We start from the raw sequence: 24,697 nt of genomic DNA on the forward strand, positions 1-24,697 counted from the left end.
GAATAGCGCGTATCCGAAAATAGATGGCCGGGAGATCTTCAGCCACTGCCACCTTTCCAACCGCTAACAAATGTCTTCAACCTCTCAAACACCAACGCTTTCAATCCCCAACAGATGGAACTCCCAGCATGTCACCCACCGGTAAGCCTGACAAGCCTTCGCGACTGTTTCAGTATTTCAGCAGCTTATTTGATTGGCTCTCCCGACGAAAACTGGACTTCACTGCCGGCCTCAGATCCACTTTTCTCACACGGTGCGCGTTGCTGACGACGTGAATCTTCTGGATCGAGCTCGACGAGGCGCAGCTTTTCGTAAGGCGACTGCAAACTCTCCATATTCCAAGCCTCTTCTCTTTCTTTTCATAGCCATTTATTTTCTTTACATCTCTATATCATTCTCCTTAACTTCTCTTTTGTTTGTTTCCTTTCCTTGAATACAATCTTTCAAGAATTTCCTCGATTTGCCACAAATCTTCAACATGCGTCCTTCGTTCTTTGCTGCCTCAGCGGCACTACTATCACTCACAGGATCTGTACAGGCTATTCCACAAGGCGGCTTTGGTGGATTTGGATCATCATCAGCAGTATCATCGTCGACAGTGGCAACAGCAACAACGGGTTCATCATCCGCGGCCTCGGTATCCCAAGCAGCAGAGTCGACCAGCACAGTGGCATGCAACAATTCCCCAGAACTGTGCAATCGAAACTACAACAACATCACACATATGGGAGCCCACGATGCTGCCTTCTTAAGGGATAGCAGCACATCCTTCTCGACTTCTGGCAACCAATATTACAACGCCACCAAAGCTCTTTCAGCAGGTCTACGATTACTACAAGCGCAAGTACACAACTCGAATGGCACTCTCGAACTCTGCCATACTACGTGTACGTTGTTAGATGCTGGATCATTGGAGTCGTGGTTGGCAGACATCAAGACATGGATGGACGATAATGCCAACGAGGTTGTGACCCTTCTATTGGTTAACTCGGACGACGAGGATGCATCTACCTTCGGTACCGCCTTCGAAGCTTCAGGTATTTCAACATATGGCTATACTCCCACTTCTACGACTGGACCTATTTCGACTTGGCCAACGTTGCAGACGTTGATTACCGCCAATACTCGGCTTGTTACCTTCATTGCAAGCATTACATACGACAGCACATATCCTTACCTCCTTTCCGAATTCGACTACGTTTTCGAGACGGCATATGGCGTCTCATCTCTTTCAGGCTATAACTGCACTCTCAATCGCCCTACTACCCTCTCTTCCGCATCATCCGCCATCTCCTCCGGCTACATGGGCCTGACCAACCACTTCACAGACACAGCTGAGGCATTTGGTATCACCATCCCAGATGTCACTGATATCGAGACCACAAACTCATACGCCACAAACACAACAGGAACACTGGGAACGCAAGGAGCTCAGTGTGAAAGTGAATGGGGTACCAAGCCTACATTCATGCTGGTTGATTTCTGGAATGTTGGACCTAGCATCCAGACAGCGGATAATCTCAACGGGATTACAGCAACTGGACGGACCAATGTTTCGACAGCAGAATTGACGTCATCTAGCTCAAGTGCTGGTGTCAGAAGAGATGCAAAGGGTTGGTGCGGCATTGCTGCGTTGGCTTTGGGTGTAGTTGCCGTTGGTAACTTTGTTTGGTTATAAGATTTCGCATTATCAAATTGTTTACAGCGATGGCGTTGGGGTAGCATTCGGACGGTACATAGCATTGGGGTAGGAAACACTCAAATGAGTAGAACAGATATGTCCATGAAGACATCAGAACAAATTACATGATATACCCTTCAGTTGTATTTTCTTTTTGATGGAGTTGCCACTGTGAGACGTGCTTTTAGAATGACGGCCACCTATTTGAAGGGCATGTACGTGATGCTGCTGGCTGGATGTGCATTCCAAGTGATTATAGGCTTGGCTTGGAAGCCAATCACAACCGAAAAGGTACCTCTAGGTTTTCACTTTATGCTTCACTTTAAGAGTGATCCTAAGCTTGAGAGACTCGGTGACTCGATGCTCAGATGAGCTTCCGTTTCGATCTGTAACTGGACTGCAAACTTGATGCGCGGGGAAGTATTCTGGAATCGAAATTAACATTCTAAACTCAGGACTGGAAACTGCAGAATACTCCCATGTCAGGGATGTCTATCTAATTCAGCGGCCAGAGTCTTTTCTGTATGTCTTGAGATGCTGTTCTGCTTCCTCACAACTTTCTATTCCAAATCATGGAAACTTTCTATGATCGGTGACTCAGAATGTGCAAAGCTTGCCAGCGATGCTTCTACCCACCCTCCTGCTAACTCTCCAAACTGTTTCTATCATGAGGTGATCTCTTTCCTCATAAAAACCGCAGGAGCCTGCCAGATCTTCCCCGTGGGATCAACCTCTGACCACATATTCTCAACTTTCCTATAAATCTCATAACCTCTTCTTTCGTACCAGTCTTGGTTAGTGACCTATCGACATTAGCACTCTGCTGAGCAAATTCGCTAAGCCATACCTTTGGGACTGGCTTTCCATATGCAGCATGTTTGGCCACTCTCAGAGGATCGTCTTTGTCTGTCGTACTCAGTGCCAATCTTTTGGCGCACAGTGGCTCTGAGATCGCAGTTTTCTCTACAATGTCCATCGCCCCTCGGCCTATACCTGATCCTTGAAGGGCCTGCGAGACGTAGAATGTTGATATGAAGTAGGTCCCTGGAGAAGGATCATTGTATTCTGGACTCTCGTACTCGGTATCCAATGAAATATGACCAACTGGCACGAATTCTACCGTCGAATCTGGTTGTCGAGTCTTTCCCCCAAGTGATGCTGCGGTATCGACTAGAGTGGTGCTTTCCTGTGGGTGCGCTGTGAGATGCTTCGCCAGATAATCTTCGCAATTGGCATCCTCTACATGAATTACCTGTTGACATCAGTGAAATTCGATCTCCGAGACAAGGTCACTCACTATCCATTGCAAATTTTTCTTCCCCTCCCGCTGTCGAATCTGCCACTTGGGCACAGTATCTTGATGCCAGCCACAAGCGATTCTTTGTTGAACCATTCTCTCGGCGTGAGCCCGGGAATCTGGGTCCCAAGGGACAAGTACCACTTTGGTGGAGGCTGAACGTGCGGTTGATCCCATTTTCAGATGAATCAAGCGTTGTGCCTGACACTCTTCAATATAAATGTCTTAGGTTTTCAGATCCGGCTTCCGATTATAAGCAAGGAACTAAATGAATTGAGGAACGCGTTGACTCACATTTTCTGAGGTCTGATACTGACTTCTATATAGCGTACCCCACTATCCGAATTAGGAAAGTGGGAGGGCGTACCGACATATTTATGGCCTCTACATGTCAAACTGGAGTTCTACAACCGACATGTATCAACATCGGCATTCCTCTTGCGCTTTCCTTTCGTACCATGGGCATATTGATGAAGAGAATTTCCATTGGCGGATTAGAGGTAACGATCAAGGGAAAGCTATGACCCATTCAATACCAATGATCGTGGAATGCCTGCGCCTATTTGCATCCATGAACAGTCACTAGCACTTCAACAACAAGCGATTGAAGGTTTGTCGGCTGCATTATTCTCTCAGGCTTCTAGAAGTAATGTCTTACAATGCCTATATTGCAATTATATATCAAACCAACGTGACCTCACGTGCAGGTCCAGTCAGCCAGACTTTACAGAACCTAGGCTCTGCAGCGTTCGATACTTCAAGACAAATCCGCCTAGAGAGAGGGAAGAAAACATTGGTTTCATTGGTTGGTAATGCCGCTGAGCCACAGCAGGGCTGACCGCGGGGTTGCCAACACAACTTCCATTTTCTTCTTTTCACTTCGCGATACTGGAAATAGCTCTTCCTTTCACGCTTTCTAATACTCAATCTTCGATATCTTAGCAACGGCTTTCTGTCCTCGGTTTTGCGAGTAGCATTTCTCGCTGCTTCTTGTTCTAGCCCTGCGGGGCGGGAAGGAGCTCAACCAGGCTGATTGTATGTAACTATCCGAAGCCATGGGCACCTCAATTCGGCGCCAGGTAAAGCCTGTTACAATAGACATCTATATTTTCATTCTTTTGCTACTTAGGGTACGCAAGATGGCAGATCCGATAAGCGTTCTCGGTGCCCTTTCTGCTGTTACTCAACTGGCGGATCAGCTAGCTCGAGTGATCAGTGCAGCAATTAATGTATACAAGCGATATAAAGATCCAAGATCAACCTTTGGTCAACTATCACAGGTCGAACAGGTGAGTTCGATCGAAGGTTCCACATCAGATCGTGGGTGAAGATGATAATATGTCATTGGCTGATCCTGGGACACAGCTCGTTCAAATTGCTGGCGTCATTAAGAGCAAACCTTCTTTGCAAAATTCTGCTGTTCAGAATGTCTTGGCCAATTGCCTTCAAGATGCAGAAAAACTTCGAGATATATTAGACAAGATAGTTGTGATAGATGGAACAGACTCGCGGAGACGACGGATCAAGAAGAGTTTAGCAGCGATGATGAAGGATAAAGAGGTTATGAGCATCTTGAACTCCTTAGAACGAGACAAGAGCGCTTTGCAACTTTGCATTTCGGTAATAGAGGCGTAAGTTCGAATTTGTGGTAATCTCAAGCATCTATTGAGTGGCTGACGGTCGGAGTAGGTCCAATATTGCCGATATTTCTGCGATAACGAGAGGGACTTCCTCAAATGTAGATGAACTGCTGAAGTTTTTCCCCGAGATTAGAGATTTAATCAACAACGGACTATCAAAACTTTCCAAGCTTTCTGTGAGTGCGCCCCCGCCGTGAAGAAAAGGTCTATTGAGCTGAGACGATAGCTAATGTAGGGCAGTCCACAATAGTTTCCGATGACACACTCGAGCCGACGAATTACTTCCTTGTTCCAAACGGCCGACTTGTATCGGAATTTGTGGGACGCACGGATATCCTTGAGAAAATCGAGTCAGGGTTCTTGGCACCTTTCCGGAGAGGCTCTCGCATCGTCGTCTTGCATGGACTCGGAGGCCAAGGCAAAACTCAGATCGCACTCGAGATCTGCCGTAGAGCTAAAGCCAAGGGCACAAACGCAATATTCTGGGTTGACGCAAGCTCCGCCCATACGGTCAAGAAGAGTTTCAAAACAATCGCTGAGGCTACCAAGAGGCCTCATGAGCATGTACCGGATGACGCGATAGACATGATCTTATCAAAGTTTGGTGATTGGCCATTGTCATGGATCATGGTGTTCGATAATTACGACGATGTCCGAGGATTCGATGATATTGGAGATCTGATCCCCAATGGAGCAAATGGATGCGTACTTATTACCAGTAGAAACTCGGAGTCCTCCCAGTTGGCGTCCACATCAGACTGTTCCATTGAGCTGCTAGGCCTTTCTGAAAAGGATGCGTTAGAAGTCCTTTTCAATAATGCTAAACAACAAGCGAATGAGAAGGTGCTAGACCATGCGAAGAAAATTGTCCATCGGCTCGTATACCACTCCTTGGCGATTACTCAGGCCGGCTCGTACATTCGACAGAAGAAGATACACTTGGATCAATTCCTAGGATATTATGAAACTCACAGGGCCAACATACTGAGGCATACTCCCCAACTGACTCGGTACAGACGACACTTGAGTGAAGGTGAGAAGGAAACATCGCTAAATGTGTTCACAACGTGGGAGTTGTCCTTCGAACAGCTGCTCCACCTGCCAGCTGGAGACAACAAAGCAGCTCTCTTGATCCTTCTCGCATTTTTTGACTGCAAGGATATCTCGGAGGAGTTGTTCATCGACTATACTGATAGAGCACAAAGGAATCCCTGGTGTTATGATTGGCCAGTCCCATGTCTAGAATATTGCCTAGGAGAAGAATTGAAAGACGAGATCCCTACTCCCTTGAACGCGCTTTTGGAAGTAGTCAGACCATGGGACGGCGATTTATTCATTGAGATAGTGAGCGAGCTTGCACAATTGTCACTTGTGCAATCCTGGTCAAGGCACGACGAGAACATTTGCCAATTGACCATATATCCTCTTGTGAGGGACTGGATTCGACTCAGAACCGAACCAGATGTATGCAACAAGTTCTGTATCGTGTAAGTAGGATTATTGTTGTCTCATTCATCAAAAGGCCTTCTTGCTGATTAGAGTTAAGGTCGGGCAAAGTCCTAGCTGCCACGCTCGAGGCGCACTCTGATGGCTATTTCTTCCACTTTTCTCTCCCCGCTACGCAAGCTCTTTTTTCGCACATTGAAGTATACAACGAGAATCTTGAAATTCTAGAGGCTCGTCACGAGGGTACGAAGGATTGGCATCATGAGAGGTTGGACGTCGTTGATGAGATTATCGGCGACTTCTTGTATCGATCGCGCCAAAATGACGAAAGTTCTGTCTTCGCACAACGAGTTCTCGATGCTAGATTGAGAGAGCTTGGTCAAACTCATTCAGACAGTCTGCGTGCTAAGACACAAATCGCAACGATGCTCTCTGCGGATCACCAGTACGAGCAAGCTGTAAGCATCATCAGGGAAGTGTTGGAGACACAAGAAGCCAATCTACCTCCTGATGACCCAGAAGTACTCAAAACTATGATCAGCTTATCGTGGGCATTACAGAAAACTAGTAACACGGAGAATCTAGGAGAAGCAGAAATGTTGGCTCGTACGATTGTCAATACACGATTATTAGAGCTCGGACTTGAGGACGAGAAGACGTTGAAAAGTTTGCACCACTTGGCGAACATACTTCGAAAGCTGAGGAAATACGATGAGGCGGAAGGAATCACACGTGTTGTTATGGACGTCTGTTTCGAAATACTTCCGCCGAACCACAGCCAAACACTTTGCATCCTACATGATTTCATTCTAGTACTTCGTGCACAGGAAAAATACGAGGAATCAGAGACCGTATTACGCGAGTGTATTGCGGGACAGGACATGGGTGATGAGAATCCGGAAAGGTACTTCCTACTCGGGACACTGGCTTTTATTCTTCGCAAGAGAGGCAAACATCAGGAGGCAGTTGAGTCCTTGAAGCAAGCTATTGCTGGGTTCGGAAAGATTCTTGGCCCAGAGCACCAAACAACGCTCCGATACTCCAAAAAATTGTCGAAGCTTCTGGGCGAGATTATTGGGAATGGACAAAATACAGCACCTTCGGCAGAGAATACTGGTTCTAGTATCAGCAGCGAGGAAGTCCAGCTGACCCAGCAAGTACGAATAGGAACAGCACTCTTCATATCGTGAGATGGGCCTTGGACGTTCAGCATAATTCATCCGTCAAATATACAGGCGGATATCTCACGTCATACATATACACTTGTACAAGAGCTCCTAGAATCTTTCCAATAATGTTAATCAGTTTGAGTATACTCCTGAGACAACTACAAGCTCCAGCTGCTGCCCTCGACCGTCTCTACCCTAGTGGTTTGTCCTTTTGAATCATACCAGTAGATGTGGAGAGCGCGAGATAATAGTTCTTCCCCGTTTAAAAAAAAGAGCAGCTTCATGTAGTTTGTGGATCAGGTGACTAGCCGACTACGTATTTAGAAAATATTCTACTTAAAAAGATGTCGGTAGCTAAGATGGAAGCTAAGTATACGTCACAGAAGTTACTCAAACAGCTACGTATCCCAACAGTATCATGATATCTCGGTGACAGTCCCATTCTCGCGCCCGCGGCACAACTAGTACAAAGAAGTGGTAGATTTCACCCTGATCTCTCTCCCATAAGCAGCCTCCTGTCTTTCCAAGTCAAAATCTTCCCGCGGAGCCGCAGACGCGTACGCTGATGTAGAGATCTTAGGCGCCCAATCGGCACGTGGTGGCATGGATGAATTCGATACGCTGCTGTCACTGTTGCGACCAAAAGGTTGTTGCTGATGCAGTGTGGCCTTCTTCTCTCCTGTACTGCTTGCCAAACTTCTCCGACTGGAGAAGTAGCTACGTAGACGGGAGAAGAAGCCGAAATGGCTGTCTTTGAATAGAGGTGCGAGAGTTGGTAGACAAGCTGCGATTACTGAGCAGCAAGGCTCGATGTTGGACCATAGAAATATGAGGGTTACAGTTCCTGACACAATGTGAGTAAGGGTTTTGAAAGAATATGCAGAAGGTGCTTACTCGAAAAGCCATCGTAGTTTTCGCCGGTGTAGAGGTGAGAGAATTGAACGAAGTAGTGGAGACGAACGGAAGATGCTACGACACAGCTATAGAGTACAGGTTAATAGGTGCACACATGTGATCCATGTGGAGAATATCACTTACAATAAACCCAAAGAGAAGATACCGACAACAGAGAGCTTGCGCTTCGTGTCAAGATGAAGGCCCTTGATCAAAGGAATCGGAAGTGCGAGCACGGCGATATCAATGATGATATCTGTGTACGAACTGGCTACCAACATAGCGGCAACATTATATCGTGGATGTCCCAAGTGAGTCCAAGAATCTGAGATGGGGTCACCAGCAAAAAGCATGACCTATGGCACTTAGTTCTGGGAGCTTTTAGTAATGCGGAGAGAAATACCAAGAAGAATGCAATGAACCACGCAATGATAATGCCAATCACAACATTGGCAATTATGGGGAATCTGGTGACGGAAAATAGACGTCTGTAGAAGAGTAGAACGGAGATTTTGACAAGGGCGAGAGCTGCGAGCGAGATAAATTCGCTAGCAAATAGAAGCTATGATTTTGAGTCAGTCAACCAATACTCATTGACAAGTGAATGGATGATCCGCGAACCTTATCAAACGTCGAAATCTGGAGAGGAGACATGACTAGAACACTGGTACCAATGGATCCATAACCAGCACCCCATGCTGTCATGATAGCATGAGCCACAGATAAAATCTAGGTACAGTCAGTGAAGAGCAACTCGAAGAGGCGTTCACAAACGTACTGCTGCACAAAGAAGGACCCAGTCATCTGGTCCATAAGTCGCCAATTTCCCTGAGCGTGCAATGAAGCGTAGCACAGTGAAGAGAATAGTGAGGATGGCGAAGACGACGCAAACAACAAAGATGGTCACAGACAATGAAGTGTGCCATCCGCTCACTGGCGGTAATGCTTCCATGACGGGCAGAGAGGTTGTTGCAGTTCAAAGAGTAAGTCTGCTGAGAACGATACACTCAAATCCTTTTCCGCCTCTATGTCTTGGATTGAAAAGATGTAGGCGGTATAAAGTGACTGAACTAAATCTATGCAGAACATCAGGGGGAGACCCGAAAACCGCTGGCTGGGATTGACCTTTCCTCAGCTTCTTCGAATAAGGAAGGTTACATTCGACGGAGATCAAAGTGCTTATCTCTATGTGTTGTTGATCAGAATAGATTCTGCTGACGACAATGTGGTTGTAGCAAGGATGGTTCGGATGATGGTGACAGGTCGTACGGCGTGAAAAGTTGGAAACGATATAGCAGAAGATACTGTGATTGGCTATCTTTACAGGCCGTTGCGAACAAGCTTCGCCGACCTCATGCACTAAAAGCTTACTAGATGCAACGAACTAGTACGGAAGCTGAGAACCGTTTTCTTATCGTCTGCACGTCAAGGGCGCAAGACGGCTGGTATCAGGTACGTCGGTGACTTATGGCGATGTTTCCTAGTTTGATTACTTCTACAGTTCTTCTCCGGTGACTTTGTGAGTTTCTTCTAAGACTGAGATTCGATTGGACTGACAATCAATTCGAGAATTGTTATGACTGCCAGATCCTGGGAGACACGGCACGGGACTCGTCATGGGCTGTTCAGGTCTGGCTCGAGGTGTAGTATAAATTATCCGCCGTTATCAGAAAGTTTCTTCATCACAAGTGCCAAGAACTCTGAAAAAGCCACAGCATTTCCTCTTCCACATCTCAATCCAACCTTTGAAAATATTTCGATCCAGAAACGTCCTCAACAACTATGAAGACCTCAATCCTCCTCTTTCTTGCTTTGCTGCAAGTCTTTGCTTTAGCAGCTCCAGTCCCATCCGCTGAAGGTAAGAGACTATTGTTTCTCAACTCATCGATATTCTAACGCGATACTTTCTTGCAGGACTCATCGACCGTACTGCAAGTCCTGCTACTCTGGAGGAGGAGGGCTGTGACGAAGCGAAAGCAGCTGCCATCGCCGCGGGTGCCGACCCTGACTTGGCGGACGTTGCATATCCTGACATCTACAAACGGGAATGAGGAGTGTGAGGACGTGATTGATTGGTGGCTAGTGGTGCAACGGGAGGTTGACGGACAGGGGGTTCGCTTAGGGTCCGGCTAAGCGAGGGGATGAGATGGGCTTGGAATCAGGGTCTTTCCTTTCTTGAACAGAACATAAACCTTGGTATTGGAAAGTGATGGGGGGCTTGGCTTGAAGCGGGGGTAGTGCCTAATTGTATGTAGTACGACATGCTGTGGTGTTTACCCAGGTCATTGTAAATGCAACGGATTTGCAGATTAAGTGCTTATCCATTCGCCGACAAGACGAATTCTGCTTTTTGATCTGCTATTTCTCGCCGGGTTCTTCTGTAGACTCTCTTTTTGAATCTGTGTGGCCCTTGTTCTTTGCAACATCATCATTATCATCCGTGCCGCTTCCGAAAACTAGCAAGTACATACCGCTGGTACGAAGTACGAATGAAGGGCACAGTACTGCAACCTTAAACTAATCTTCCAGAGTTCCCGGTTTAATTTAGAAATGTGTACGGAGGTCGCGTGTATATCCGTGCCGTACTCGTGGTAGCGGCGGCACCATGGTTGACGCCAGGCTTGCCGATCCCTTCTTAGCGGTCCCATTCGTGGGGTAGCACCGATCTCACCTCCTCGACTTGGCGATCTCATATCGTTCTTGGCGCGAGGCCCGGTAGGATTCAAGCCACATTCAAGCCACAAGCTGTATGTCTCCCGTGTATACGATTGAGTGGACAGCGCTTGTCCTTCGGTGGGTTTTCTCATAACTTCATGCACATGCGCGTCTGTGGCGTAGCGGGGTTCGGCGCGTTATTATGGACAACGATCAGAACACCTTCTCAAACGCGCTTCAACTTGATGATCTCTATGAGCGGAGTTTATCTAAACAGTTTTATTGCATTTAATGACGTGGTCTAGTTACGAGAAATAGGACCCGCTGGTAAAATATTCTCAATTCGGGCACCCATGCCCGAGCTAGAATACAAGTGCATGTGAGAGAGAAATCTATGCGTTAACCTCTCAATGTATCTATAGCTAGCCACCAAGATACAGCATAGACAATGAATGGATCATTGGACTCTGCTTCAGAATTGCTTCTTAGCAAAGAGGACCGACAACTTTCTTTGGAAGATGATGTCGACCGCCAATCGAAGGTGTCTCAGTCGCCGCGCAAGTTTTTCTGGATATTCTTCGTCGCACAAGCTCTTCTTATAGCCCTCTACACAATAGGAAGCATCACAATAATCAGAGGCCTCTCGTCACCAACTCCGCGACCATCGCCTCGTAAGTTTTCCAGATCCTCCTCAAAAGCTCAGAAGATAGAATCTGATTATTTCCCAGCAATACCTGACTTAACTCTTTCCTACGCGACAAAAAAATTCGTCTCGCTGCAGGACAGTCCTTTCGCAGGACCTCCTGGCGCTGAAGTCGACCATTCATGGTCAAATTTAGTTCAAGGCGTCAACTTGCGAGTCTCAGCAGATGAATTAGCAGTCAGCTCTCAGTCTTCAGTCCCATTGCCAGAAGGAGGGGGACATTTAGCCTGGCTTTCGGTATACCATGAAATTCACTGCGTGGTACGTCGATTCTGCCCGTCTGTCATCAGAGGAACTTTGGCTGACTTGTTCGTACAGAAAATGCTACGGCAATGGCATTTTAGACATCATTATTTCGCCAACATCACGGAGAAAGATGAATTGCACTGGACATCACATGCGGAACATTGTTTGGACTTGCTGTTGCAGACGGCGATTTGTCACGCGGATACATCGCTGGTGACATTTCGGTGGGTGAAGGAGAAAGACAGACCATTGTTGAATACCAGGGATAATCCGCATACGTGCGTTGATTGGGACCAGTTTACGGGTTCATTGCGTGAGCGGGTGGTGCCAGAGGAGGAGATGCATCGATTAAGGAATCCTTTGTTGTTGTTCCCAGATGTGTAATTATAAGGATGTATTGTAGCTTAAATTTTATGATACCCAATCTATACTGCGGTGCAAAGCGATTGAGTGAACATAGTGTGTCGCGAAGTGAATTTTACTAGGCACTTGTTCACGGAGTCTCGGAAAATATCAAACTTTCAGAACTAGGACCTTCAAGTCACTCTTCGATTGGAAACATCACTCCAACTACTCAACCCAACATTATTGGAGATTGATCATATAAGACTGCTGATTTACAATTATTCCCTAACTACAATTCTTCGACCTTATTCTCTCACCCAGTCTACTTCTGGCAATCATGAATCAAATACTGGACTTAAGCACCAAGAACACCCTTTGGTGGCATTGTATCCTCAAGCTGCCACTTCGTAGTCCACGAAACAAGCTGGTCCCAATCTCGACACTGATGTGTAGTTCCAAATCCCTTTGCCCCCCGTGGTCCCTCCTTGATCTCAATCGTCGTATCAGCAAGACACATTAGACTTTGTCTCAACAGATCAATACAGTGACGCATATGTGCGGGGCTGTACTTCATCTGGGGATCATTCGGCATGATTTGAACGCCTGAAACGGCCGCATCGTAGAATTGGTAGAAGCCAAGACGCAACATATCCTTGGTGTGGTGTTAGGAAGCAGATTCTGTGGTGGGAAGTGAAAGTGTATTCAACATACCACGCAATGCAGTTGGTGAAAGACGGACATGGTGCTTCGTTCAGGTGCTATCACAGGATGACTGAAGTAACCGCCTCGCTGGGGGAACATCTCATTCCATGCGAGAGCACTACGTTCTGAGGGACCCTCAGAAAATGTCTCATTGTGTATGAATGTCTTGTAGACAGTTCCAACTGTTCAAGTGATCCGTCAGCTGAATTCGTCTTCTTCCCGATGGAAGAAACTCACGCTCGACATTGGATTTGTATTTCTTCTGAATCACTGCCTCGCCAATGAAGAAACCAGCTGATCCAGCAAGGGCAGTAACCAGCAGGAAAATGGATACTAGACAGACGATGTATTTTCGAGATTTTGTAGAGGATGACTTTTGGAATATTGGGGTAGAACTTGACAGAGAACCATCATTACTGCTGGTTTCCTCGTCTTGTAGTAGTGAGTATTTCTGTTCTCTCTCCTCGAAGTTCGACATGATGGCTGGATTGCTCTAAATGACAAGAGTATGGGTAGATGGTTCGCACGGCGCAAGTGAATATAGGTGGAGAGAGTTTTCTGAGAGGGTTGAGCTTTCAAATCTCAAGTGGGTTAGATGCTTTCGGGTAGAATTACAGCATTTCTGTAAAATACACAGAATACGGTATTTACTAACAAGTTTGCATGTCGATTTCTCGGCCGCCAAGCAGGGTTCTCGAGTCAAGCTTCTTAGTCCTCAGAACAAGCTTCGGCAAGCGCGTATTCCATACCACTCGGTACCTTTTCCACGGTTGCTTCCATGCTGGTCCTGGCATGCTCGACATGCTGCTTAGTGGCGCGGGATGGCGCAGGGCAGGGTTCTTGCGACCCTAACTTTCCTTATCAACATCCCCGCAATCCAACCAACAACTCGCTGATCAGAAGATCAGCCTGTGTTACCTTCCTCCAGTGACCAACACGACCAATCTGTACCTGCTTCGAGACTGCGTGGCTCAGTGCATTTCTTTCGCAAGATGGCTTCGCACATTGTCCTCTTTTCTGTCTGGGCCAGCTTACTTTCGCTGTCAGAAAACAAGCCGCGCAGCATTCCTCCTGCTTCTGCTCCCGTTATTGCATCATGAGCTCTGCTAGTCGGTTGTCGGAGCTGGCCTCCATCATCAGTGAGAACACAAAGAAACTCGAGGAGTATCTGGCTTCCATAAACCATCCGTTGCCATCTCTTGATCCAGGAGCACCATTGGCATTGATGCTTCCTGAGGAAATCACGGTATACCAGGAAACTGCTCTTGATGCTGCCACCGAACTGCGAGCTCTGCTTCTGGGACCCATTGGTATCTTGCAGTACCAAGCAGAGGTGAGGAATATATCAATCGTTGGCGTGCTTCGGAATTGAATGCTGACCCAGCTTTGGCAGCATAATCTGCTGATCGGTCTTCAAGCTATCAATAAATTCAAACTCTATGATTTTCCTCCTGGAGAGGAGCGCACATTTGCGCAGCTTGCTGACCAAAGTGGTGTGGATGAGGATTTTGTACGACGTATGATCAGACAGGCGAAAACGAGTTACATCTTCAAGGAGCCTAAGCCGGGTGTCGTCGCGCACTCCGCAGCTTCAAGTGCGATTGGAATGGTGCCTCTGCTGAGCCAATGGCTGGGTATGGTCTCTGAAGAGCTCTACCCGGCAGCATCAAGAGTGAGTGTGGTTGGGACATCGCAGAAGAAAAGGAGTTCGCTAATGATCATTGCAGAGCATAGATGCGCAGATCAAATGGCCAGGCTCTCAGGAGCCAAACCAGACAGTAAGTTGTATCTAATCAACATTCAAATAGATAATGGACTAACAAGCTTCCCAGGGTTTCAATATCGCCCATAATACGGACGAGCCGACCTACAAGGCCATCTCCGCAGACCCTCGTCGTGCCCAGCAGTTCGCTGATGCCATGACTTTGTTCCAACACAGCCCAGGAATGGAGCCAAGCTACTTCGTGAACAACTACGATTGGAGCGGCGTCTCAAAAGTCGTCGACATCGGCGGCTCGCACGGCATTGTAATGCAGGAGCTAGCCAGCAAAGTTCCAACCATCGAATGTGTCGTGCAAGACGTTGCCAAGGTGGTAGAAGAAGGCAAAACGCAGGTTCCCAAGGAAATTTCGGATCGTGTAGTGTTCATGGAGCATGACTTCTTCACGCCGCAGCCCGTCAAGGGCGCAGATGTTTATTTCTTGCGCTGGATCTTCCATAATTGGTCGGATAAGTATTGTATTGATATCTTGCGTAATCTGGTTCCGGCACTCCAAAAAGGGGCTCGGATTATTGTTAATGAGTTTTGTGTTCCTCCGCCGGGAGTCTTGACCCCGTTCCAAGAGAAACCATTGAGGTGAGCACAACTTTCCCAACGCTCTTTGACGTTTAGAAGCGTGAAGGGTCAGTACACTTGCTGACTGCTTCTCATAGATCATTTGACTTGGTTATGCTGGAGTTGTTCAATGCCAAGGAGAGAGGGGGTGAGGAGTGGGCTGCGCTATTCCATGCTGCAGATGAGCACTTTGTGTTCAAAGGCGTGCAGTTCCCCAAGGGGTCAAAACTGGCTATCATCGAGGCTTGTTGGGAGGGTGAGGACTCTTCGTGAGTTGAAGTGCTATCCGCGCAGGACTTTAGACTATTAATACCGGGAGCTTATCTCGAGGCATATAGAATGTATTAAGATTTGCACTGAGACAACTCACAGCATCTCTCTGTATCGAAGCCATTCTCCATGGTGACAACGATACTGATTAATTGGAAGCATCCCACTTCAACCTCAAGAACTCTGAGCCAAAAGACGCCGTCCAAGCAGGAAACTCGGGACGCAGTTCAGGTCAAGACGCCTTTGTATGAAACCCCTGAATTAAGCGAACTTCCACAGCTCGAGCTCCAGTAGCCATGTTACTTGTACCATATTCAAAGCATCGAATCTCTTCTCTCGATATAATTTGAAGATCCCGAAAAATGTTTGTGTAATCATCGGATCCATGCATCGCCAAGCATGCACAGAGTCACAAGCAAGGATCATGTGTCGTACCCCCTGTGCCCATTTCTGAGACATCCAAACGCGAGGCAGAGCATGCCACTGTTATTCTCAGCCTCATAACTTACATTCCTATCAATAAGTTTGATTCCAGCGCTACATACGTAAGCTTTTAGATCGTCAACCGCAGGAATATTACCTGTGTAGAGAGAAACATTGTGAGCACGTGCTTGCACACGCGACACGATGGCTTCAGTCGGGGAAGGTACAACGCGAGAAAAAGAGGTAAAATCCCCGTATCTCATGAGCTCACAATATTCGCTGATCATTTCAGGACGCATTTCTTCTGACAGCTTCATTCTGGAAACGCTTCGTCGTCGTTCTTTCCATTTCCCTGTCCGTGGCAGGCCTGATTTTGAGCGCAATTGCGAGTTTGATGCATGAGGATATCAGCCACCAACGACGTAAGCTTTATCAATCAACCCTACACGTTATCTTAGGGAGTAGTGCTTACCATCATTCAGGACTCACGATCTCGGGTATCATAATCAATGCATCTTCAATCTCGCTCTCGGCCTTGACGAGTTTGGATTGGAAAAGGCAGAAGACGCATGACAGGGTCTTTGCCGATCAGTTGTGTAGGATCGCTCATGCGCAAGTCGATGGAGACGGTCAGATTGTGATCGGTGCTAAAGACTCGAAAAACTTGTCATGAAGGTAGAATGGAAGAGCAAAATGGCAAGAGCCGACTCCGGGTGTGTTTGGTCAAGAACGGTGCTTGGATAAATGTGGGACATTCAAATGGGTGAAAATTGTGTGTTGGAGCACATCATAGCAGGGTATCATTTTAATTTCTTGATCCTATCTCAAACCAAGAATATTCTTTTCCATAACCTTGACACCATCTCTGACAGCTGGAGAGAAATGCTTACGCAGTAACTCTCCTTCCCACACCGTCGCAGCAAATGGATTGCTGCCCTCAACTTCTCCACCAAGCGCATCAAACATTCCATCTCCCCTCCTCTCTTCGGTGTTCCACAAAGATGCGATTTTCTTTTCGTGTGTCTTCGTTACCTTTCCCAGTAGCCCCACCATAGCAAGACAGGATTTTTCTGGTAGGTGGAGTGACGATGTAAGGAGTTGCTTTGTGAAAGCGGCGATCCGCAATGGTGGAACTGCTCGGGCTGCTAGAGCGGGGGTGAGGATCGAGGTGAGAGATCGAAGGAGCAGGACAGTTGTTGTTTGGATGTTGACCTTGTTTTTGGAGGTGGTGAGAGACGAAGGGTCGTTGGGATCTGGGAGGTGAAGTGACTTGGAGCTGAGTTCAATATCTGGATTGAGGGAGAGAGCGTGAAGTGTGCGATATAAATGCGTGATGAAGTAGCTCAGGTCGAGACTGAGTGATGCCTGGGCTTTCGCAGCATCTTGACCTTCGAGTAATGCGAATGCGGTGATGATGCAGAGAAGCGCTTCTCGAGTCAAGTTTCTGGTCGTCTCAGTATCTTCGTCTCCATCTCCATCTCCATCTTCTACATCATCGCCGGTCTCAGCGTGACCGGTTAAATCCTTCAATGCTTCAAGTAAATCTCCAAAAAAGTCCTGGTTGATGAGATGTGCATATCTAGCCAGACCTTCCAAGACAGCACCCATCAAATTCGGTGAGCGCATTTTGAGGATGCGGAAGTATGTGACGAATACCATTTTCAGAGTTTCGGACTGCATTCGATCTCGATCTTCATGGCTGACTGTAGCATCGGCTTGCTTCATCTCTTTCTCCACGACTTTTCTCTCCTTCATAAGCTTCCTTTCCTTCTTGGTTCTGAACACTCTCTTCTCCTTGATCTTTTTACCACCAGAATCGTCATCATATTTCGGCTTCTCGATGTAATTCGTGGAGGCTTTCCAAGAAAATTCGGACAATAGTCGCAGGTGTAAAAATGTGTTTAGCACACTCTCATCGACTCGGTATCCTCTTCCCTTCATCATCTTTGTTAGGAGCGACACAGCATCCAAAGAGGGTGTGCCATCCTCATCGACTTGGAACAATGTCTCGATCGTCTCTCGACACTTGACAAAGTCATCATCAACCCTCCGACCACTGAGCTTCCCAACAAGAATTTTCAGGAGGTCAACACGGAAGTTGAAATGAGGGACTTCCACCAGGAGTGCACATGCGCAGGAGATGGCAATACTGGCCAAACTAGCACCACCATCTCTAGATCCGCCAGAAGTTTGTGCCAACTTTGCTAATGCTCGAACATATCCCTGATACCCTCCAACCAAGGCCTGCTCATATGCTCGTAATTTTCGAACATCCTTCGACACTTTGGTCTCCATATCTTCTTCCGAAAGGGGTCGTATTCGGTAGCCTGGAATAACATCTTTATATACTGCCAATTGAACTCGCAATGCCAGTTTCTTGATTGTGATATTGTGTGATTGTCCAAACTGTGACAGGACTTTGAAGGCGCCCACATGCTCTTCTGGATCTTCTTGTGTAACCATCAGAGCAATTCGTGCCATTTCCTCTTGTGCCTCTAGGATCTGCTGCTTCACAGGGACCTTGGGCTTCTTCACGACTTCTTCCTGGACCTCTTCCTCGGATTCCTCTGCACCAAGCCATTCGAGATCACTGTCTACATCCTCAACCGGTGTTGCTTGCTGAACCAGCCCTTCAAAAGTTTTGATTGGCAGTCGGGTACTCTCCTTCTCCTTCTTTCTTCCTTTTCGAGGTCTCGATTCGTAGTCCTGCTCCAAATTCCAACTCGAGGCTTGTTGAAAGAATGTGCTCTGCTCGGGTTCGTGTTCGAGGGTCGAAGGTGATGAGTCCTCTCCATCAGTCCTAGGAGGTGTCAGCTTTCGCCGCTTGACTGCTGGTATTCTGGCCATAATTTGTTGCGGTTTTGTTGTGGAATGAAGCATTCTGGAAATTCAAAAAATTGATTTTCTACCTCGCGGCCGCTCAAGCCGCAGGTGCGGCCGCGGAGAAAAAAAATTCCATCCCCGCCATTGAAATATTCTGGAGTTCGAATTCGATGCTTGACCACAACTACTACACCATTTCAAGATCACTCATTAATAGCCACCGAGAGGCTGATTTTGCAACAAGATGCGTCCCTTAACAGAGACCGAGACGCAGACTCTCTTCACGAAGCTTGCGAATTATACTGGAACCTCTCAAAATTCTCATCGCGCCTCTTCACAATGGCCCAAACCCTGATCGATACGTCTTTCGTCTTCATCAATCGCGATGCTATTACGTCCGACTGTCACTTGCCAATCTGGCTACCTCGATATCAAGAGACAAGCTGTTATCTCTGGGAATATGTTTAGGTAGGCCTCCTCCTAGTTCTGGCTCTGCACTTCTAACAATTCTCAGGGAAGTTTACCAAGACTGGAAAGTTTCTATTACATATTTCCGCTCTTCCTCTCGCAGAGCATGCCAGATTTAAAGTGTGGGTGAAAGCCTATGGAGAAATGCCGTTCCTCTACGGAAGTCATATTGTGAAAGCACATGTGGGAAGATGGTCGGAGGATTGCCCGGAGCACCAAGGCATGGTTGTCTACAGTATGAATGATACACGATTAGGCTTTGGAGTTACGGCGAGAAGCACACAAGAGGCGAGACGGTTAGATCCTACAGGTATTACATGTTTCAGGCAGGAGGATTGTGGAGTGTACTTGAGAGACGAAGATACCCTGTTTGCCACAAGCTGAGATGTTGTTCGCGATGGTATGAATCAAATCGATGGCATTGCTTGGAGTTATGGCGCTGGATAGCTTTTGGGCGTCTGCTGGGTTGGTCTCTGGAACTCTACGGTGTTCTGATATCAAAATCGGGTTTCTGCAGATTCTAGCTACCTAGGTATACTGCTGCTTCCAAGGGATACCTGGCATGTCGGCACTTTCAATCATGAAATCAATTATATCCAGATACCCATAAGAGATGCATATCAATGTTGTAGTGCTTCTGCTTTCTGAATTCCCAAGGAACATTTTCCAGCATTTCACGTGATACCGTGTTCCGGAAAAAATAAAATCCTTCCCACCTCAAATTTCAGAGATCTTGCATCAGACAACAAATACATCGCCGGTCGAACATGCGATAGCACAGACTGACTCTCTACAATGCTCCGGCCGACAACCTCAAAATGCTTGCTCTGTTCCTTCAGAGCAACGCAGAAGACGGGACTTTCCGTCTTTCAATGGCCTATTCAGCAGACGGCAGGCTTGCAGATGAAGCACAAGCCCAATAGGGACAATGGAAGACCTTCGCGAATGTCCCTCTCTCCAGCAAGAACAGTCGAATCCTCGAACTCGAAATCTGGCCAGGAGAAACCTGCAAGGCGGCGACAAGATGGTCCATTTGGAGGCATGAATTTGAAGGTTGCTGGCATACGAGGAGTTCCAGAGGGTGGCAGGACCGAGAGAAAAGATGGGAAGAAAGAACGAGGATTCAAAGCCTTGAAGATGCAGCGTGCATTAGCACCGGTCTCATACGATCAGCGCGTGAAAATCAGAGCTCGAATTGCTCAAGTGGATTCCTTTGACAACTTCGACCTCCTCGAATCCGTCAAGAAGTCAATACTTACACAAGCCTTGCAGGGGATGGACGATCTTACTCCTACACCAGTGCAGAAGATTGCTATACCAGCTCTGCTAGAGGAGAAAGCAGCACGAAGAAGCAAGAAAGCTGGAATGGAGCAATTCCTCATTGCAGCGGAGACGGGGTCTGGAAAGACGCTTTCTTATTTGGTTCCTACAATCCACGCTATCAAAATTGCTGAGGCAGAGGACGCAGAAGTGGAAGAATATGAGAAAGCGCTACAAGAAGAGAAGAGACGACAGAACGATTTAACTCTGGTATCGCCTCCCCTGTCAAACATGCCACATCCAACTACAGGTCGACCACGAGCTGTCATACTCGTGCCTACTTCCGAATTGGTTACGCAAGTGGGAAATCTTGTGAAATCTTTTGGACATACAGTCAAGTATCGTTCTGGCATGATATCTGCTCAATTTAGTGGAACCGTGATTAGGAATCGCTTGTTTTCCCCTAAAGGCATCGACATTGTGATATCGACCCCACATCTGCTTGCATCCATTGCAGACTCCGACCCAAATATCCTATCTCGAGTCACACATCTCATCATTGATGAGGCTGACTCATTGATGGATCGCGGCTTTGCCCCTTTGACATCTTCGATCATTGATCGATCAACGCCATCTCTAAAGCAACTCATTCTCTGTTCGGCAACCATTCCTCGAAGTCTTGACGGATACCTACGAAAACGATTTCCAGAAATTCGACGCCTGGTGACACCGAATTTACATGCAATCCCTCGTCGTGTCCAGCTTGGTGTTGTGGATGTTGAGAAACTGCCCTATCATGGAAAGAAGGATCTTGCCTGTGCAGATACCATCTGGTCTATTGGCAAAGCTGCTGCTGATCATGACGGCCCTGTGAAGGGAGTGATGGATGTGAAGAGGATTCTCGTCTTTGTCAATGAACGAGAGAAGACTGAAGAAGTTGCCAGCTATCTTGTGTCAAAGGGCATTGACGCTATTGCACTAAATCGAGATACTTCGGATCACAGACAATCGGAGATGTTGGCATCATTTACAACCTCAACTCCACTTACTACCGCGAAAGATTCTCATCCAGGATCTCTCTCAGACAACCAGCCAAATTATGTTCCACTTGGGCAGGAAGCCCCGCCTGTTAAACGTCGCCTGCCCAACGTCAAGGTCGTCGTCACTACAGACTTGGGGTCTAGAGGTATTGACACGCTTGCAGTGAGGCATGTCATTTTGTATGATGTACCACATTCAACCATAGATTTCATTCATAGACTGGGACGGACTGGGAGAATGGGTAGACGAGGAAGAGGTATTGTACTGGTTGGAAAGAACGATAGAAGAGATGTCGTTGCGGAAGTCAAGGAGGGTATGTTCAAGGGACAAGCCCTCATCTAGAATTCCTCTCTAGCGTCTGCGATGCGTATGTATATGTATGATAATGTACAAAATGACATCAAGAGCATCCCCTGGAAGCAGCGACTGCATTGAAGGTGAGTAGTCGTGTTCCTGTCGGTTTCATCTGACATATGATGCTCGTATATTAGCTGTTGATGTTGCGCTTCGTTGCCGCCTTGAAAATGTTATTAACTCGTCTGATTCATACTTGCTATCAATTTTACATTCTGCACCATTTGTGAGCAGCTAGCTGACTTCCAGGCCGTGTCTTACTGCGCGGTTACTCCCGATCGAAGCATTCCAGGGCCGAAGAACATTCCGGTGAGCAACAAGCTTCATTCTTGACAATTGTCAACAAAGCTCCACGATTTCTGCAGCGATTTTTCTGAGCAAATTATGAGAATGGCCTGGGGATGGATTTTGCTGATATCTTTTCCTGTTGCGACTTTTGCAGACCTGTCGATCCCAGCGGATAGACTAGAAACATTTCAGACTTCTACAGTCGTTGAATCATCAACCATCATTGAGTCATGCTTCTCGACAACCACTTCGATTTCGATCAGTTCATGCACCGGCCTGGACATCACCAGAGTCCCAATTTGCATCTCAACAACTCTGACGGCGTCGACAACTCTCATTAATACCACCTTGTCGAGCACAACGATAGACCTAACATCATCGGCCTCCTCTTTGCAATTGTCGACCAAAGTCAGCACTGCTGCTTGGTACACTCCAACTGCGATTGCGGCCAATGGCCTTTGTGGTGAAACAACTGGACAGACGTGCTTGGGAAGTACTTGGGGTAATTGCTGTTCGGCGTCCGGTTCGTGTCAGCTCTTGTCATCCGAGACGAAAGTCTGCTAACTTAGAGTAAGGGGATTGTGGCCATAACGCTTTCTACTGCGGCATAGGATGTCAAGACGAATATGGTTATTGTAGTAGCACTAGCATGGATGGTAGCTGTGGGAATGGTGTCTCATGTCTTGGGGGTAGATTCGGGCGCTGTTGTTCAGCCTCGTACTATTGTGGCAATGGGACTGATTTCTGCGGTGATGGTTGCCGACCAGAGTTTGGAATTTGTGGCCTACCGGCCTCTTTGTCTTCGGCTTCATCGACGACTTGGAGCTCATCAATGTCATCAAGCCTGGCTTTCTCAAGCTCGATGAACTTTACGAACGCTACGAATTCTACGTCAATGAGCGGCTCCAGCTCCTCAAGCTCGGCTCTATTTACTAGCACAGATGCGGTTTGAAAGCAGATCACGAAGAATGTATTTTTGGGTCTATGCTATCTTGCATGTGTTCGCTTTGCGATGGATCAAGTGAACATCATTGATTCGGTCTGATACTTGCACCATGTATGTTTATTTCTTGAAAGATGCATTATTAAAATTGCTCGATATTGTTATTGACAGATCGAGGTGATCTGCAAAATGGGGATTGCTACACACGAAATTATTGCATCTCAATGGTCTCATGACTATCCTGAAGAGCACAGTTCAGCATCACTTTGAGGAAATTGGAGTGATCAACGGCAACGACGTTCACATTCCGATGCCGGGATAAAACTATAACAGCACCCAATTGTATCTTCTCTCCTAGATTATTATTACCGCGCAATCAAACCATCTTCGCAGCCAAACAAGGTTTACCATGTCTCGACGAGAAAAGCAGCCCCGCATGCGCAAGTTGCTAACAATCATCCACCAACGGAGACATTGTTCCTTGGTTTCCCCACTTTAAAGCATGCACTTATCAAGTGAAAACCTCGTCGTCGAATGCCCCTTCTTCCAATGCTCTAATATGCAGGCAAGTTTGGCTGATATCCCGTTGGTGGTTGAATCGAAGTTCGGTGCTCATGCAGCGGAATCGGCTGCGGGCCATATGGAGCCTGGCCATATGATTCATGGTGCGCATCAGCTTGAGAAGATTGCTCATAAACTTGCTGAGACGCTTCCATTTGATATCCTTCATGTTCCTTCTGTGGAGTGTCGGCAGTTGTAGACGCTTGCTTTCTGGATCTGTTCCACTCTAGCACATTGAAAACGAGACATCCAAATAAGAGTAGCCTGCAAGCAGTTAGTTGATATCAGTTAGTTGAGTATTCAAACCTCCTAGGTCATGTTGGGGTTTTAGACTTACATTTCCAAGGCAGACAAACCAGCAATCGCGCTCAAGACTGAAAGCCCAGTTGAGGTTGCAACAGCTGCCCTTTTCTCCATACCTCGTTCCACTACGCACGTAGAAGAATTTACCAGAGAGCCATCGTTGTAACAACCATCGATTGTGACACTATACTTGAAAGAGGCACGCAGTGCCGCAGAGGCCCCCATTGCTGAAAGCCAAAAGATCATCATAACAGCATCGATACCCAGCACTGCATACTGAATGCGGAACCTCTTCAGGGATCCAACATAGATGGTAGTGAAATTATAAACAACGACAAACCATGTCAAGAGGGACTGGTACAAGTTAGAAAACCAGGTGGTATTGGAGAAGACCCTAAACTTACAGTGAAGATCGTGAATCCCATCGTGTCGAAATATAGGCCATGAATGATGTAGGCGGAGAGACCCAGGATGATCACTGCAAGAACAAATTGCGCAACAAATACGATTGGAAGCCACACAGGTGTCCGTGTAGTAGACCCATTGTGTTCTTCCATGTTCTCGAGATTATCTGGCGCAATTATTCTGTGAAATTGTGAAAGCTTTCAGCACCGTGGAAAAGGTTGGTAGTTCAAATCTTTGGTCTGGACAAGGCTGGATATAAATTGTTGGCGACTTTTCAGCCTCAAAACGCCAAGGCAGATCTCCCGACGGATCAAGCCTTAGTCCCGGAAATGAGAGTCATAAGTTGCACAAAAGATGAATCGGGCGCGAGGCTCAGCCGCCAAGTCTAAAATGTGGAAGATTGGCTAGCTCGAGGCCAATCAGGAGAAAGCTTGAAAGCCACAAA

The 24,697-nt window shown here is 47.0% G+C and overlaps 13 protein-coding genes across 13 annotated transcripts; 8 read left to right on the forward strand and 5 right to left on the reverse strand.

Moving 5' to 3' along the window:
• Nucleotides 1–128: 128 nt before the first annotated feature.
• LY89DRAFT_678194 (uncharacterized protein) lies at nt 129–1,678 on the forward strand (the record flags this gene model as incomplete). The annotated part of the gene is made up of 2 exons (XM_018213730.1): nt 129–141; nt 528–1,678. 2 exons carry the CDS (start codon nt 129–131, stop codon nt 1,676–1,678), a joined length of 1,164 nt encoding a protein of 387 aa, XP_018061586.1.
• Nucleotides 1,679–2,106: 428 nt separating this feature from the next.
• Nucleotides 2,107–3,261, reverse strand: LY89DRAFT_631812 (uncharacterized protein). Its single transcript, XM_018211286.1, has 3 exons — nt 2,979–3,261; nt 2,529–2,933; nt 2,107–2,484 (listed from the first exon to the last, which is right to left on the reverse strand). The coding sequence occupies exons 1-3, from the start codon at nt 3,153–3,155 to the stop codon at nt 2,347–2,349; spliced, it is 720 nt and encodes a 239-aa protein (XP_018061587.1). The 5' UTR covers nt 3,156–3,261; the 3' UTR covers nt 2,107–2,346.
• An 856-nt stretch (nt 3,262–4,117) lies between these two features.
• On the forward strand, nt 4,118–7,345 carry LY89DRAFT_790008 (uncharacterized protein; the record flags this gene model as incomplete). Its single annotated transcript, XM_018223321.1, has 5 exons — nt 4,118–4,267; nt 4,344–4,609; nt 4,668–4,794; nt 4,859–6,105; nt 6,165–7,345. The coding sequence occupies 5 exons, from the start codon at nt 4,118–4,120 to the stop codon at nt 7,252–7,254; spliced, it is 2,880 nt and encodes a 959-aa protein (XP_018061588.1). The 3' UTR covers nt 7,255–7,345.
• A 349-nt stretch (nt 7,346–7,694) lies between these two features.
• Nucleotides 7,695–9,079, reverse strand: LY89DRAFT_743236 (uncharacterized protein; the record flags this gene model as incomplete). Its single annotated transcript, XM_018220934.1, has 6 exons — nt 7,695–8,077; nt 8,128–8,213; nt 8,272–8,483; nt 8,531–8,689; nt 8,749–8,856; nt 8,906–9,079. 6 exons carry the CDS (start codon nt 9,077–9,079, stop codon nt 7,695–7,697), a joined length of 1,122 nt encoding a protein of 373 aa, XP_018061589.1.
• An 817-nt stretch (nt 9,080–9,896) lies between these two features.
• Nucleotides 9,897–10,178, forward strand: LY89DRAFT_790009 (uncharacterized protein; the record flags this gene model as incomplete). The annotated part of the gene is made up of 2 exons (XM_018223322.1): nt 9,897–9,985; nt 10,042–10,178. The coding sequence occupies exons 1-2, from the start codon at nt 9,910–9,912 to the stop codon at nt 10,176–10,178; spliced, it is 213 nt and encodes a 70-aa protein (XP_018061590.1). The 5' UTR covers nt 9,897–9,909.
• Nucleotides 10,179–11,024: 846 nt separating this feature from the next.
• Nucleotides 11,025–12,115, forward strand: LY89DRAFT_661012 (uncharacterized protein; the record flags this gene model as incomplete). The annotated part of the gene is made up of 4 exons (XM_018212580.1): nt 11,025–11,453; nt 11,511–11,746; nt 11,804–11,955; nt 11,995–12,115. The coding sequence occupies exons 1-4, from the start codon at nt 11,231–11,233 to the stop codon at nt 12,113–12,115; spliced, it is 732 nt and encodes a 243-aa protein (XP_018061591.1). The 5' UTR covers nt 11,025–11,230.
• A 316-nt stretch (nt 12,116–12,431) lies between these two features.
• Nucleotides 12,432–12,940, reverse strand: LY89DRAFT_601883 (uncharacterized protein; the record flags this gene model as incomplete). The annotated part of the gene is made up of 2 exons (XM_018210220.1): nt 12,432–12,728; nt 12,788–12,940. Coding segments are annotated over 2 exons (450 nt in total), but the record flags the coding sequence as incomplete, so codon positions are not given.
• An 840-nt stretch (nt 12,941–13,780) lies between these two features.
• Nucleotides 13,781–15,421, forward strand: LY89DRAFT_631820 (S-adenosyl-L-methionine-dependent methyltransferase). Its single transcript, XM_018211287.1, has 5 exons — nt 13,781–14,111; nt 14,172–14,450; nt 14,506–14,556; nt 14,611–15,134; nt 15,212–15,421. Exons 1-5 carry the CDS (start codon nt 13,875–13,877, stop codon nt 15,384–15,386), a joined length of 1,266 nt encoding a protein of 421 aa, XP_018061593.1. The 5' UTR covers nt 13,781–13,874; the 3' UTR covers nt 15,387–15,421.
• A 443-nt stretch (nt 15,422–15,864) lies between these two features.
• Nucleotides 15,865–16,643, forward strand: LY89DRAFT_790012 (uncharacterized protein). Its single transcript, XM_018223323.1, has 3 exons — nt 15,865–16,049; nt 16,099–16,228; nt 16,289–16,643. Exons 1-3 carry the CDS (start codon nt 16,011–16,013, stop codon nt 16,477–16,479), a joined length of 360 nt encoding a protein of 119 aa, XP_018061594.1. The 5' UTR covers nt 15,865–16,010; the 3' UTR covers nt 16,480–16,643.
• On the reverse strand, nt 16,626–18,667 carry LY89DRAFT_790013 (nucleolar complex-associated protein 3; the record flags this gene model as incomplete). The annotated part of the gene is made up of 1 exon (XM_018223324.1): nt 16,626–18,667. The coding sequence occupies exon 1, from the start codon at nt 18,651–18,653 to the stop codon at nt 16,626–16,628; it is 2,028 nt and encodes a 675-aa protein (XP_018061595.1). The 5' UTR covers nt 18,654–18,667.
• Nucleotides 18,668–18,968: 301 nt separating this feature from the next.
• On the forward strand, nt 18,969–19,697 carry LY89DRAFT_790014 (PUA-like protein; the record flags this gene model as incomplete). The annotated part of the gene is made up of 2 exons (XM_018223325.1): nt 18,969–19,032; nt 19,144–19,697. The coding sequence occupies 2 exons, from the start codon at nt 18,969–18,971 to the stop codon at nt 19,479–19,481; spliced, it is 402 nt and encodes a 133-aa protein (XP_018061596.1). The 3' UTR covers nt 19,482–19,697.
• A 148-nt stretch (nt 19,698–19,845) lies between these two features.
• LY89DRAFT_692002 (ATP-dependent RNA helicase mrh4, mitochondrial) lies at nt 19,846–22,151 on the forward strand. The gene is made up of 2 exons (XM_018216448.1): nt 19,846–21,835; nt 22,002–22,151. The coding sequence occupies exon 1, from the start codon at nt 19,893–19,895 to the stop codon at nt 21,738–21,740; it is 1,848 nt and encodes a 615-aa protein (XP_018061597.1). The 5' UTR covers nt 19,846–19,892; the 3' UTR covers nt 21,741–21,835; nt 22,002–22,151.
• Nucleotides 22,152–23,264: 1,113 nt separating this feature from the next.
• LY89DRAFT_692004 (uncharacterized protein) lies at nt 23,265–24,484 on the reverse strand. Its single transcript, XM_018216449.1, has 3 exons — nt 24,252–24,484; nt 23,882–24,201; nt 23,265–23,808 (listed from the first exon to the last, which is right to left on the reverse strand). The coding sequence occupies exons 1-3, from the start codon at nt 24,402–24,404 to the stop codon at nt 23,538–23,540; spliced, it is 744 nt and encodes a 247-aa protein (XP_018061598.1). The 5' UTR covers nt 24,405–24,484; the 3' UTR covers nt 23,265–23,537.
• Between the last annotated feature and the right edge of the window lie 213 nt (nt 24,485–24,697).

The sequence above is a fragment of the Mollisia scopiformis genome (genome assembly GCF_001500285.1).
Source record: "Mollisia scopiformis unplaced genomic scaffold LY89scaffold_38, whole genome shotgun sequence".
In the NCBI taxonomy this organism is placed as follows: domain Eukaryota; kingdom Fungi; phylum Ascomycota; class Leotiomycetes; order Helotiales; family Mollisiaceae; genus Mollisia; species Mollisia scopiformis.